The sequence below is a fragment of the Cavia porcellus genome, unplaced genomic scaffold (assembly GCF_034190915.1).
Source record: "Cavia porcellus strain 051 isolate PalLab524CR breed Dunkin Hartley unplaced genomic scaffold, mCavPor4.1 scaffold_31, whole genome shotgun sequence".
In the NCBI taxonomy this organism is placed as follows: Eukaryota; Metazoa; Chordata; class Mammalia; order Rodentia; family Caviidae; genus Cavia; species Cavia porcellus.
In genome coordinates this window covers 21,473,567-21,486,372 of record NW_026947514.1, presented here as the reverse complement: position 1 = coordinate 21,486,372, position 12,806 = coordinate 21,473,567, and the positions used below count along the sequence as shown (strand labels likewise).

General features: G+C 38.6%; 1 protein-coding gene across 6 annotated transcripts in view; it reads right to left on the bottom strand.

Annotated features, from left to right (window-relative positions):
- Positions 1–2,582: 2,582 nt before the first annotated feature.
- The window catches only part of Ston2 (stonin 2), a 143,510-nt gene continuing 133,286 nt past the window's right edge, over positions 2,583–12,806 (bottom strand). For all 6 annotated transcript variants that reach the window (XM_003472461.5, XM_013155285.3, XM_063241163.1 and 3 more), the window contains 2 exons: positions 10,390–10,592; positions 2,583–9,167 (listed from right to left, as the gene is read on the bottom strand). In XM_003472461.5, the coding sequence (XP_003472509.1) occupies positions 9,084–9,167; positions 10,390–10,592 (287 nt within the window). In that variant the 3' untranslated portion in view covers positions 2,583–9,083. The remainder of the gene's footprint in view (positions 9,168–10,389; positions 10,593–12,806) is intronic.

Sequence of the window (12,806 nt, the reverse complement as noted above, 5' to 3'; positions counted from 1 at the left end):
GGGATAATTGTGCAACTCACTTCAGTTGACTTCCTCACAGTAACCATGAAATGGAACACATTTTTCAGGGGCCTGGGATCTTGGTTGGTAATGACTCTTTCAAAATCTTCAAGGAGGAAGTTGAAAAATTAGTTGTGGTTCATAGAGCAACTGGTCTTAGAAACAAATTATCCCTTTATTTACTTTATGGGCCACTTATGTGAATTTTGAAGAGTTAAAACTTTTAAATTTAACATCCTAACGTTATTTTTAATTTTTTTTAAATTTTGAGACAAACTCTAAGTTGCCCATTGTGGTGGATTTACTAAATGGTCAACTTGGAACACCCAACTGAACTGAATCAGCATGGCTCTGGGTGTGGAAGGCCCATCTGAGGATTGTTGCCAACAGCATAAAAAGGAGACCTGAAGGGGAAGAAGGAACGCCGTTTATTCTGGAGAAGCTTGTCACGCTGGTTTTGGTTTTCATCATTAAGAGGAGCTCAGGTCCTCGCTGACCTGCAGCCATCTTCGCAGCACTGAGGATGGCTGCAGGTGTCTTCAGGGAGCCCTGGTCCTTACCCTTGAGTGTCACTTTCTGGCTCCAGCAGACTCCCTCAGCCTGCTGGCACAGATTCTTCATCCATCCCATTGGTGCAGTCTTTTAGCTTCCACCACTGACTTTTGGGCCTTTCCAGAGCAGATCCTTGACACAGACTTGCATGAGATATTGTCCTGGGCTCTAGGCCTCCAGCTGGACTCATGGAGGACACTGTTATGGGCTCTAGGTCTTCAGATGGACTCGTGCATGACATTGCCATGGGATCCAGGCTCTCAGCTGGACTCTGTGTGTCTCTAGTGCAGGGATAGATCTATTGCACTCTGAATTTGACTTTTTGGGTGAATATAATGTACTCGTATAATTGTGTTCTGTTTTAAATTTATTCTCTTGTAAGCCCTGACTACAACACCCATGCTGGTCTCAGACTTGTGATTCTCCTACCTCAGCCTCACAAGTAGATGAGGTTTCAGGCATGTGCCACCACACCTCCTCAGAGATCAGATTTTAAGGGCTTTTGGTCTTCTCTTGGCAGTCGCAGAGTGATCTGGGAACTTGAAGAATCAGTCCAACTAACTACTCAGGTTAGACAAAAGGAGAGATACTCAGTGGGCTATGGTCAACAAACTTTAGGAGCAGGAATGTCAAAGTGTCAGTTGTTCTTCTCTGTTTCTGTGCTATAGATTCTTCCATTGATTACTAACCTTTGGTAAACATCTGCCTGCCTGGAATTATTAGTGTAGTGTGTCACAAAATGGAGAGGTGGCTCCCTTCATTAAATAATACATCTAAAATCCTTGCACCAACAGTTGTAAGCATTACGTAAGTTACTGTGTAAATGTTTGTTAACACTATGTGTTGAGAATAGAGGACGCTGTCTAGCATGGGAGAACAGAGAGGCAATTTTTGAAGGTGATCAAAGAGCTGAAAATAATTTGGAAAAAGGCTGGACAAATGACACTGAGGACACCAAGACTGCTGTCATTATTCTTCTCCTCAATTTTCCCTACCCAAATCTGGAACATTGGTGAGCACACCTGGCCCTAGAAAGCAGTTTTATAACAATGTGAAACCTACAGTGAGTTCTCCAAACTTAGGATGGAACAGTAACGGGCAGAAGAAAGTTCTCCAGAATCTCCAATTATAGAAGATAGTGTGTTCTTATTTGGCTATTAACTCTTTTGTGTACTTAATCCAAGTTACTAGCTCCAAATTTGTACTGAGTAGGCTATAAGACTATTCTCTTTAGGACAGAAAACTCTTGACAGCAAAACACTGAACTGATCTGAGTTTTGTCCAAATAAAGATTCATATTTTATGATAAAATGTTCCTTTTTTGCTTAAGGAAAACTTTTAATCTCCATTGCCTTTAATACAAAATACTTTGTTGACAGACTAGTCTTTCTAGAGTAATGCATTATTGGTAGGTAGGATTCTGAAATTGCATCACAGCATTTACTGGATTGCATCCAGTGTTGGGCTGGATGCAAATTCAGCTATAGCTCAGCCTAATCACCCACTTTATCTCTTGATGTGCAGGAGGACGTCCCAGGTCAGGCTGGTTTCCTGCTAACCCAACATACCAGTTTTACCCCTGCTTGACCCTTAGTTCCCTTCTTTCTTTTGCCCCTGAGCCAAAATTTTACCCTCACCTCGAGGTCTCATCTAAAAGCATTTCTCCTGTGAAACTTCTTAAATAGTCTAGTCTACAATGATTATTTTTTTCACAGATGAGTTCATGTTGATATAAGCCATTGGAATTTATAAATTGATTAACAATTACTTGATGAACGTTGACAGTATGCCCGGAACATAAATATTTTCACTTATGCGTATGTACTTCTCTCTGAGAAAATCTTAAGGATTTTACCATTTTCATACTGTATTGGCACAAAGCAGGAATTATATATGATCAGTTTAACTAGAATAATTAAACTTGTCCCTTGTCAGTTTATGATCTCTAGCCATATTAACTGGGTGACACACCCGGTTAATAAACATTTACTCTCCATTATACCCGTCTTCATTAAACATTACATAGTGAGTTTATTTGAAAATTTTATTAACAGCTCATTTTCATAGTTCAAAAAAAGGCATTACAGATTATAATCAGTAGAACAACTGAAACAAAACCTCACCTCTATAGAGATAGCCAGTGTGTAGACTTTATTACGTAGGCACATTGTAACTTTCTAAAACGTAAGTAAACTTGTTTTACATAAAATTAACAATAGTGCAAGAAATGACATAAAATGAAGATGAGCGATGAAGGAAGGAAAACACAAGCCTTGCAGCAGCTGAATCGTTCACTGGCTCTTGGGTTCACCTGATCTCACACACGGAAATTCACTATGGCCATTACAAAAATGCAGGGTGAGGAGTACTGATTCTGATTCATCTCTTGAATATGGCAATGTTTTCTCCAGATTCCATTGGCAAGTGGACAAAAAGGTTAAATGAATGCTGCCTGAGGATCAGGAGAGTTCTTATCAGTCCCTTCCCTCACTCACGACTTTAACACCCTCACACCCAACACACTGTTGAGAGCTGAGTCACCCCCATAAGATACTGCCAGGGTTGCCCATTCTACAGCACATAGCCACAAATGACACGGTGCCGGATTTCAGTTACTGTGTGGCTACCTGGTGTCCACAACTAGAGCTGAGAGTGTGATCCAAGGCAGAACTTGGGAGTGAAATGGAAGGTGCTAGAATTAGTGTTCCATCCTGGTGGAATCCATCCATTACATCTAAGTACAAGAAATCAAAATCATAATTATACGTGTCACCTAAGAGAAGCTGTTTTGTAGCTTGTACATATATGCTTTTAAATTTTTTAATTTATATTTTTGTGTTGCTAAGGGACATCAAGGAGGTCAGGGTTGGGGGACTGTGCCTTTGTCTCATTTGTTTTTGTTATAAATAGTCCCAGGATGTTTACTAAGTAGTTTTCCCTCCTTTAGTCATTTGTGTAAAAGGATGTATCTGTAGGTCAGGGACCATGCTAACATCCTCAGCACCTTGGAGGGTTAGACCTACTGCTGCTTCCCACTGTACCTAAATCCTCACATCCACCTTGGAAGTCTGTCTGTTCTTTACCCACACCATTGTTTTGCTGAGTGATGCCATGGAACATCCAGAGAAGCATTCCAACCAATCTGCACCACCCCTTTTGATCTACCTTTTTAACTGGTGTTTTGAAGGCAAGTGCAAAATAAAGGATCACAGGGTTTTCTTTGTTTCTATCTCCTGGGCAGTTGACATGTAAAGGGACAGGTGAACCAGCTGGGTTTCCCAATCTTCAAAATTTAAATTTCTTGGTTCCTAGTAACATATGAAGTCATACCGACACGGACTATCACTGAAAGTGGCATCAAAGTGTATTTTGTAAAATAACCCATGAAACTGTAGTTGGAAAGAACCCGAGGAAACAGTATCTCTTTCGCTGGAAACTTAAGTTGAACTGGGACTTTACATAAACAATCCTCAGTGTCCTTGAGCTTAGCCTTTGATCCTTTTAGGAAGCCGGCTAACACAGCACCTTGGTAGACATCACAAACATTTGTTAAGCTGAATAACTCTGTTGTTTACCCCTGCTCTGCAATTTTTTTTGCCAATAGTTTCTTACTTTTAGCTTTAAGAAACGGCTTACACTTAAAAAATATTTTGAAGATTGGTGGCCAATGCTGTATTTTTATTTTGGGGGGTTGGGTACCAGGAATTGGACTCATGACCTCATGCTTGCCAGGCAGGCACTGTGCTGCTGAGCTATATCCATAGCCCTTCAATTTCTATTTTTTAGTCTGTTTTTTATATTATATCCAGTTATTACTTGCCTTTTGCCAGGCACTGCCAAATACATTAATATGGAAAGCTTTTGCCTTACAGGCAAGCTTGGAAGTACAAGCTGAGCAACACATTTTTCTTTCTCAATTCTCAAAACAAAGGACTAGATTTTCTGAAGCAGATTTACTCAGGCACAATAGACAAAAAGTAAAAAATCACATCCTTGCTTTAGTTAATATGAGAAATACTGATATACACATTTGTTCTCTATATTTAGGGCTGTCTTACATATTTTCTTCACTTTAATTCCTTAAAAATGCAAATACGAATGACAAAGCCTGTCTCACATACAAAGAGTACAATAAAGAAATGATGATTGGTAGAGAATTGGCACTTGGACTTTGGTAACATGCAGAGAACTTGGTGAGAATGCTGCAATATTACAAGTTGGGGTTGGGTACCAGGAACTGGACTCATGGGCTCATGCTTGCCAAGCAGGAACCGTGCTGCTGAGCTATATCCATAGCCCTTCAATTTCTATTTTTTAGTCTGTTTTTTATATTATATCCAGTAGATCATTGATAGAACGTTCACCTAGCATGCAGAAGGCCCTGGATTCACTTTCCAGTGTCACAAAAAATTAAAAAAGAAAAGAAAAAAAAAAAAAAAAGAGAGAGAAGTTGAAATGATGTCTTACAGATTTGTTTACTAGATGTTTTAAAATTTTTTGTTAGTTTTGTTTGAATTTCCTGTTAGATTGCATTCTTTAGCAAAACTGTAAATATGCTGGGATTAACATAGTAATTCTTAGAAGAGTTAAAATTACCATTCCAACTGGGAGAATTTGTAAAAGTAGGTTGGATGGCATTGCTTCCTACTCACACAAATTTAACAATTTGCAAGGCTTTTAAGGGAAAATTTTTCAGCTCGTTCTGTTTTTTCACTGTTGATTTATAAAACCTAAGTCAGCTGTGAAATCTGACACGATTCAGCCTTCCTAACCTTAGACCTCCATTTATGTGGTGAAAAAAGAAATGTACAGTAACATTAGCTACTGTGGTTAACACTGGGAAAGACAAAGAATTGGTCCACCAACCCTGGGGAGCATTCTATCAAATTCCATTCCACACGCAATTCTCCCACTAACCATTCTCATGTGCAAGGTTCAGGCTCATAGATACGGTTTGACTCTCAGCAACAAAACTGAATCAATGCTGATTATAGGCAGCATCTGTGCTAATTTACCTGTGGACACAAAAAATGTTTCCCAGAATGAATAAGGTACACTGTAGTTCAAGTTCAGCACCGCATGAAGTGCTTAAGTGTTGACATTGGAAGAGGGAATTAAAAAAAAAACAAAATTATTTAAATCCTCCTGGAAATAAGAGCTAATTGCTTGCTTTAATATTTGTTGATATGTAACAGTCCAGTAGTCTCAGAATCTCAGGGTCAGTATTCTTTCAATAAACATATATACTGACTACCAAATAATTTTCCTTTATTTCATGAATATGTTTGCCCTGCCAGGAATGATCGACAGTGGCTGACTTCTATTATATTCCAGGCTTTGGGCAGAGTATTGGAAACACAAGAGTAAGATACATTCCTTGTCTTTATGCATCTCATTTTGTAGAGCATGGGTTTCTAGGGAAATACAGTCATCCAACCACTGGGTTTGAATAGAAATTAGTCTCATTTCAAATAAGAAATATTTGAAGTAGAAAAATATTCTCATGGATCATAAGCCCCATAATAATGCAAAAAGATAGAAAGCAGAGAATAAAAAAACACAATAAAACTCTCCAGATAATATTTAATATGAACAAAGTGCTAACTTTTGATAAGAGCAGGCAGAGGAGGTTTAATGTTCCCCCACAAAACGCCTCACTTCTCTTCTTTGACGTATCATAATGAATTTAATTATTCTCCTTTTTTACTGTAAAGTTGAAGAGCAAGTCCTAGACTTAAAAGTACAGTATAGCTCTTACTATCATATGACATTTGACTTGTATTCGACTAGTACTATTATGTATGGTAAGATGAATTCACTTTTAAGATTTTCACATTATTGATATCACAGAGTAGAACTTTTTGTAACCACAAAAAGTAAAAACCCACATCCTGGATGGCAGTTGCAGATTCTGCACATCAAAAAAGGCTATTTGTCCTGTGATTTTTATGTAGGTTATTAATAAATCACTAAAAATATATTGTATCAGATTTCCTAACCCCTATGTTCCTCATAATTAGTTCCCTAAAAAAAGTATAACCAAAACAAACTTGATGTTATCAAGGTAGTACATTCTTAAAATTTAGTACTAATTTGCTTGCCAAATGCAGATAATACAAAAGGGATTTTGTTTACTTCTTGGTTAACAAACAAACAAATAGAAAAATCAGTTCAGGCGAAAACAAGAAGGCAACGAGAATTAAGGGGGGAAAAGAAGAACCAACAAGTAACACTCATGCGATGCTAGCAGTTGAGGCAGGGTCTAGCCACTGAGCTAACTTGGGTGAGGAAGGCATTGGGATGGCCTTCATTCATACTGCCGATTCCCTGACCCATCTGGACATCCTATGAGAAGTCTTCAGCGTCTCTAGTACAACACGGGAAAGGACATGCTTTGGAATCCCTTGGCAAATCTTTAAAGGACTTCATTGTATTTCAAGCAGCATGAAAACATGAAGAAGAAACACTGCTGGTGCTAGAGTGTCTTATTCTTGTTGATGCCATTAAAAACAAAAAACAAAAAAACAACTCGGTCATCAGCTAGCCAAAATCCAATGTGACAGTCCCTCTCACAGCATGTGGGATAGAGAGTTATTTTAACTTTTGGGCATTTACAAAGACAGGAAATTTTACTGCTTGAGTCTATTCCTCTTTGGAATTCCTAAATCTACTTCCTCTTCCTTTTTTATAGTTTGACAGAAATTTTGAGACAGTTATTATATCACTCCATCCTGCTCTGTACCCCCTTTCCAGTAATATGTTATTCTTTAAGGTTGCTATTCCTGTTCCTTATATAGTAAGACTCTTCATGACCCTTTTTACCTGCCTAGAAACTCAAGAAACTTATTAAGGTTTCTTTTAGAATATTGTATCTGTAATTGAATTCATCTAGATATGTACTGACCAATACATCATATAGAGATCTCTAAACTTGTGTTAACACAGGTTGAATACATGACCTTTGACAGCCATAATATACTTCCAGTTCAAAACTGAACTCCCATTTCCCTAAGAAAACATTCTATGAGTGGCTTTAAAACCAGTTTGTCCCAAAATCCTTCTCATCAACTCACACACACACACACAGAATCTGTACTTGGAGCGGTGCTTTTTAAAAATTCAGAATTTAGGGTTTCTCATTAATGCCTCTCCAGTTCCTCCATTTAGTGTCAGTCTTATGCTTAGAGACTTCAAAAACTGTAATGATTTCTATAACCTAGTGTCAGTAACAGTTATAATTCAATGACTGTTCATTGAATAAATTAACCTTGAATCTGTCAATGAAAAATCTGATGTAGTGTCTACATCTGCATCATCTACAAATCAGGTAAAATATACTTTCTCTCACCTCATTATGTTCATGGTAAAACACCAAGGTACATATAAAGTGAAGAGAAAGAGGACTGAATGTCCCTAATCCTAGAATCAGAATTTAATGTTCACAATATAGGGAAATATTTTCCCTATGATTATCCTAGTTTGCCTTTTTGATTTATTACAATACTATGATTATCAAGCTCTGCACTTAAGAGAACGTATCCAAAGCTTAAAACAGCTTTTAAAATATCCTTTCCACCTTAAATTTCCTAAAATATTTGCAGTACAGAGACATGTAACGGTTTGAGCTACGAGGTACAAAAAGAACTCCCAAATGCCCTTGACAAATGCCTGAGGTATTTGTTTCAAGAATCAGAAGGTGGCCTATATTTTTCGGTATGAATTTGGGAATTCAATGAGACTGAAGATGTCTCTTGAACTGAACATAATCTTACAGTTAATGTCCCTTTTCCTCAAAACTAAGAAAAATAAGCCAAATTTTGCTTTCCTCTCAACAGGATGTGAATCCAATCCATCTGTAGAATGTAGGTCTGATCACAGAATTTTAAAAACCCAGTGGGGCCCTTTCTCATTGTCTAGTGAGATTCAGGATAACCAAGCCTGTGACTGAAACCTAAGAGAAGGGAAAACAAAAATGTTTCGGTCTAAATAATCTATATCCAGGAGAGAAACATCTGGAGAAGTTCTGTTGCATAGCATTAAAGAATAGAGACATCTAAAAAAGGTCTAGTAGACCCAAAGAAAAAATTTGCCTTGACTCTTTTCTGAGTCTTTTCTAGAGGAAGTGACAGAAATGGACTCTTAAGTAACTTTGCAAAACCACATCTTCCAGAAACTCATGGGTGACAGATAAATATCATTAAGAAATCATGCCCACAATGATGTTGGAGGTACTTTTCTAGACTTGTTTACAGTCATAACAAACCACATACTAGTACTCTGATAGAAGCAGAAGTGAGACAAGAAGGCTTAATTATACAGAAAACGCCAAAAATCAGATGAACCACATGCTTCAGGCTCAGTCATGATCAAAAAGCCTCTATTTAGCAACCTCCTCACGAGTTCCCTTTCAAAGACAGGTAACTGCAAACAGGCAGGTCTCTGACAGATTGTTCCCAGCATGGAGAGGCCACAGCAGGTATTGACTTAAACTTCAGCAAGTCAGGAAGACACCCTAGCAGGTATAGGGTTTGTCATTGTACCCCACACTCCTTAGGATTTTCTGTTTCATCTCCTTCGAAGTCTGGTTTCAAACTCTTTTTCTGCTCAATTTCCACCTGCCAAAATAGAAGTGGGGAAAAAATATCAGAAGAAAGAAAAAAGCAGCAGACAGACCAAAAGAGAGCCTCAGGAGGCTTTTTTCGGAGTTTCTGCAATTTCACTAAAATTCTGGGCTTCAGCCACATGAGAGTAGTGGCTGTGAGTGTATCATGACTTTGTACCTGCTCTTCACTGTCTGGGAATTCCCTCTTCCTCATGGTCCATCTGGAAAACTCTTATTCCTTGCCTTGCACAGTTGTTCCAAAGTCTCTCTGTGTATGACCTATTACACTATTCTACTGTACCTGTATGCTGGTCTGGAGCCACTATTCCAGGCTCCATAGGATGGGGCAAAATCTTTACCATTTTATCCAATAACGTAGAAATATAGAAGGCAATTCACAGCGGCTTACCAAATGAGTAAGTGCTTTTGTAACTGTTTATTTAAACCCATCCAAATACCTGTATCTATTTTAGAAGCTTCCAGACTGGTATTTGCAAGTTTATAGTTCTACTATCTTTCTCTAAAACAGTCACTGTTTAGAGAGCAATTCATAAATCAATCCTACCTGCAAAGTAACACACCTCAAGTCAAGCCTTTGATAAATCAGTAAAGAAATCCTTTGCGTACAAGACGTTTATCATCATGGTTGCTCCTCTCAGCATCTAGGTATTTATATTGCTCAATTTAGAGGTAGCAATGGAAGACAAAACAAGGTCCTGTGTGAAAGAAGTGATATTTTTTTCCTGGCCACAAGATGGAGCATTTGTTCTTTTTGGTAGTCAAGTGTTTTGGCTCTCACACAACTAAACAATAAACCATCATATAAATGCAAGGGTATCATTGTAAATAAAAAATTTTTAAATCATTTTTCAAAATCTTTCTTTAGTCCTTTTTTGGGGGGGATACTGTGATTGAATCTAAGACCAACATAAACTACAAATAAGTAAAAATCCAGATTTACCCCATTGCTCTTTTTGTTGTGTCCAGAATGACAAGAGATATCATACTCCTATGTGTATCCAGCCCTTTTATTTTCTTCCAACCTTTCTTTTGTCCACAAGAAAGATTACTCAGAAAACTAGAGCAAACTCATCTATTAGCTATGTGAACTTCCTCCAGAAGAATAAGAGAATATGCTGTACCTATGTTAAGCAATGCTAAAAGGAATAAGCAAGGGAGAGTTGTGGGTGAACAAATGGACTTGGAAATACCAGCCAGATGCCTCCCAAGGGTACCTTGTAGCTGTAATGTGCGGAATAATTGACCCACTTCCTCACGTCAGTCTTGTCTTCCACGGAGATGGATCTTACGGCGGCTTTGGATGCAGAAGTCGTGGGCATGCTGAACTCGACATTCACATGGTTGGCAAAGTTGGAAGGCACTTCCCGGTCAGAGCCAAGTTCAAGGTGGCAAAAGAAACAGTGTGGGTGGCCAGAAGCTGAGAAAGAGAGAAGGAATCCAGAGATCAGTTTCTGTGGGGATGAAGTCAAGAAATAAAAAAGGTACCTCAGTTACAAAGGAGACCTACACACTTGCCACCTGCCAATCTTCAGAAATTCCAGTGCCGAGAAGAGGATTTTCGTCAGCTCTGTGTTTCTTAAATCCTTTGATATGGTATCATTGACTACCACAGCCTGATTTACTAGCAATAAGCCCACAGCCTAAGAAATGGGTCGTTCTCTAGTCAGAGTGATATGGGGACAGGACAACTACTAAGAAAGAGGGCCTATAGATTCCAATCTATAGAACAAAATGAAAGCACTTGGCACCCAATAACACATCAGTGAGAGCCACCTGGAGCAAAATCATTGCTTCCCTTTGACAGATGAATTAAATTTTTAAAATAGCGTTTCCTAGTTTCAGAAGTGCTTCTGGCATGTTTCCATGAATGAATGATAAATGTTCATGACAAACACACTGTAGGCAGCACACACATACAGTCCTGGGAAGCGGGCGATGCACCGGAATCCCAGCTCCACAGTCAGAACACCTGACCTCACCTCCTGCTCTCTCCACACCTCAGCCCTCATCTGTAAAGTGGACAGAGGGTGGGGTGATGGGAGGGTGGGGTGCACAAAGCCTGGCACCGTTCCTGGCCTTAATTCTGCAAGTCTATGGGTAATTCTGTTGTACTTGGGTAGCAAATTTTGGGTTTCTGTTTGAAAATTGTTACTAGATTTCTTTGTCAAAGAAAGAGAGCTTATCTCTGTGAATATGAAGACTGAAGCATCGCTGTCGTTAATCAGACACAGCAAGAAACATTTGTTGAGGGCCATGGGCCTGTGGCACTATGCTAAATGCTTTACACAGATTTTCTAACAGAATCTTCATTACCCTCCCTTTACAGATGAGGAAATGGAGGCTTTTGTAGGCAAAGCTGCAGCTAGAAAGTGCAGAGCTAAGAAGTGAACTCAGCAATCTGGCTGGACTTTGCCTAAGTTATAACCTCACGGTCCCCAAACCTCAAGACCAGGCGGGTAGGATGGCGGCAGCCAGGTGAAGCTGCGGATGCCCCCTTGTAACTGTGGATAAACAACATGAAACTGCTCTGGCATAATTCTGTAACTGAACGGTCCTTTAGTAACCCTAGTTTCCCCAAGTAAACAATTCCAGTTTTCTTGACTGGACTGGGCAGGGCTTTTCAGTCTCAGAGAGTAAGGAGAGACACACCCACCCTCCAAGGAAAACATTAGAGTGAAGTATTTGTTTTCTTGCTTCACAAATGTAATATAATTCAACACTTTTTTGTAAAGAGTAAGACTTCAGGAAATTAATTGAAAAATTGGTATTATTTTAGGAAAGGAATTTAAGATATAATAGCAAAATGTACACAACATAAAAATGAATCCATCTTTTTAATTGTGTGTCACAGATATAATTATACAGTATCATTCATTAGTATTCATTACAGGCCAGATATGGTGCTGAGCACCTAAAAGCATTATCTAATTTCACTCTGAATAATCTAGGTATTAATAGCCCAATTTAATAGATGAGGAAAATTAGGTTTCTCTGAGAGGGCTAAGTAAATTGCTTGAGGTCACATTACCATTACAGGGTACAACTTATCTCTGACTCTGACTCCAAATTATGCCCTAAATTCTTCTCAATATGTTGCTATGGGATTAGATTGCTGTAATATATATTGCAGACTCTCTTAATTCAGTAGCACCTTGGGCAATTGTTTTTACCTAATTATCTTCGTTTGCACATTGTTGGAGTATTGAGAAATCATTATTTGCTGAAGTGACTTTCTCCTCTCATTCCAGCAAAGCACATTCACAGCAAACTCTTAAAACCCCATCGGTTAGATGCATATGGCTGGTGGACAGATTAGTATAGTTTGGAGATATGGAATAGTTCAAGTTATGGTAGTGAGCCAAATAAATCCACAAATTATATCACCCTCCTTGGTGAAACTGAGAAAACTAATATTAAAATTCAGATTTTCTCCCCATAAAAGCTAATACTGAAATTGCTGTCTCTCCCCTTGGTCTAATGAGAACCGGAATTCCATTAACAAAGCTACCTAGGCAGGACAGAATGTTTCATTTCTTGAGGTGCAACCTGTAGAAGCAGCCAGACACCTTCTAAAATTAAGAAAAACTTTCCACTAGAAAAGCACTGAGGAAAATGTTTCCTGAATGTATTA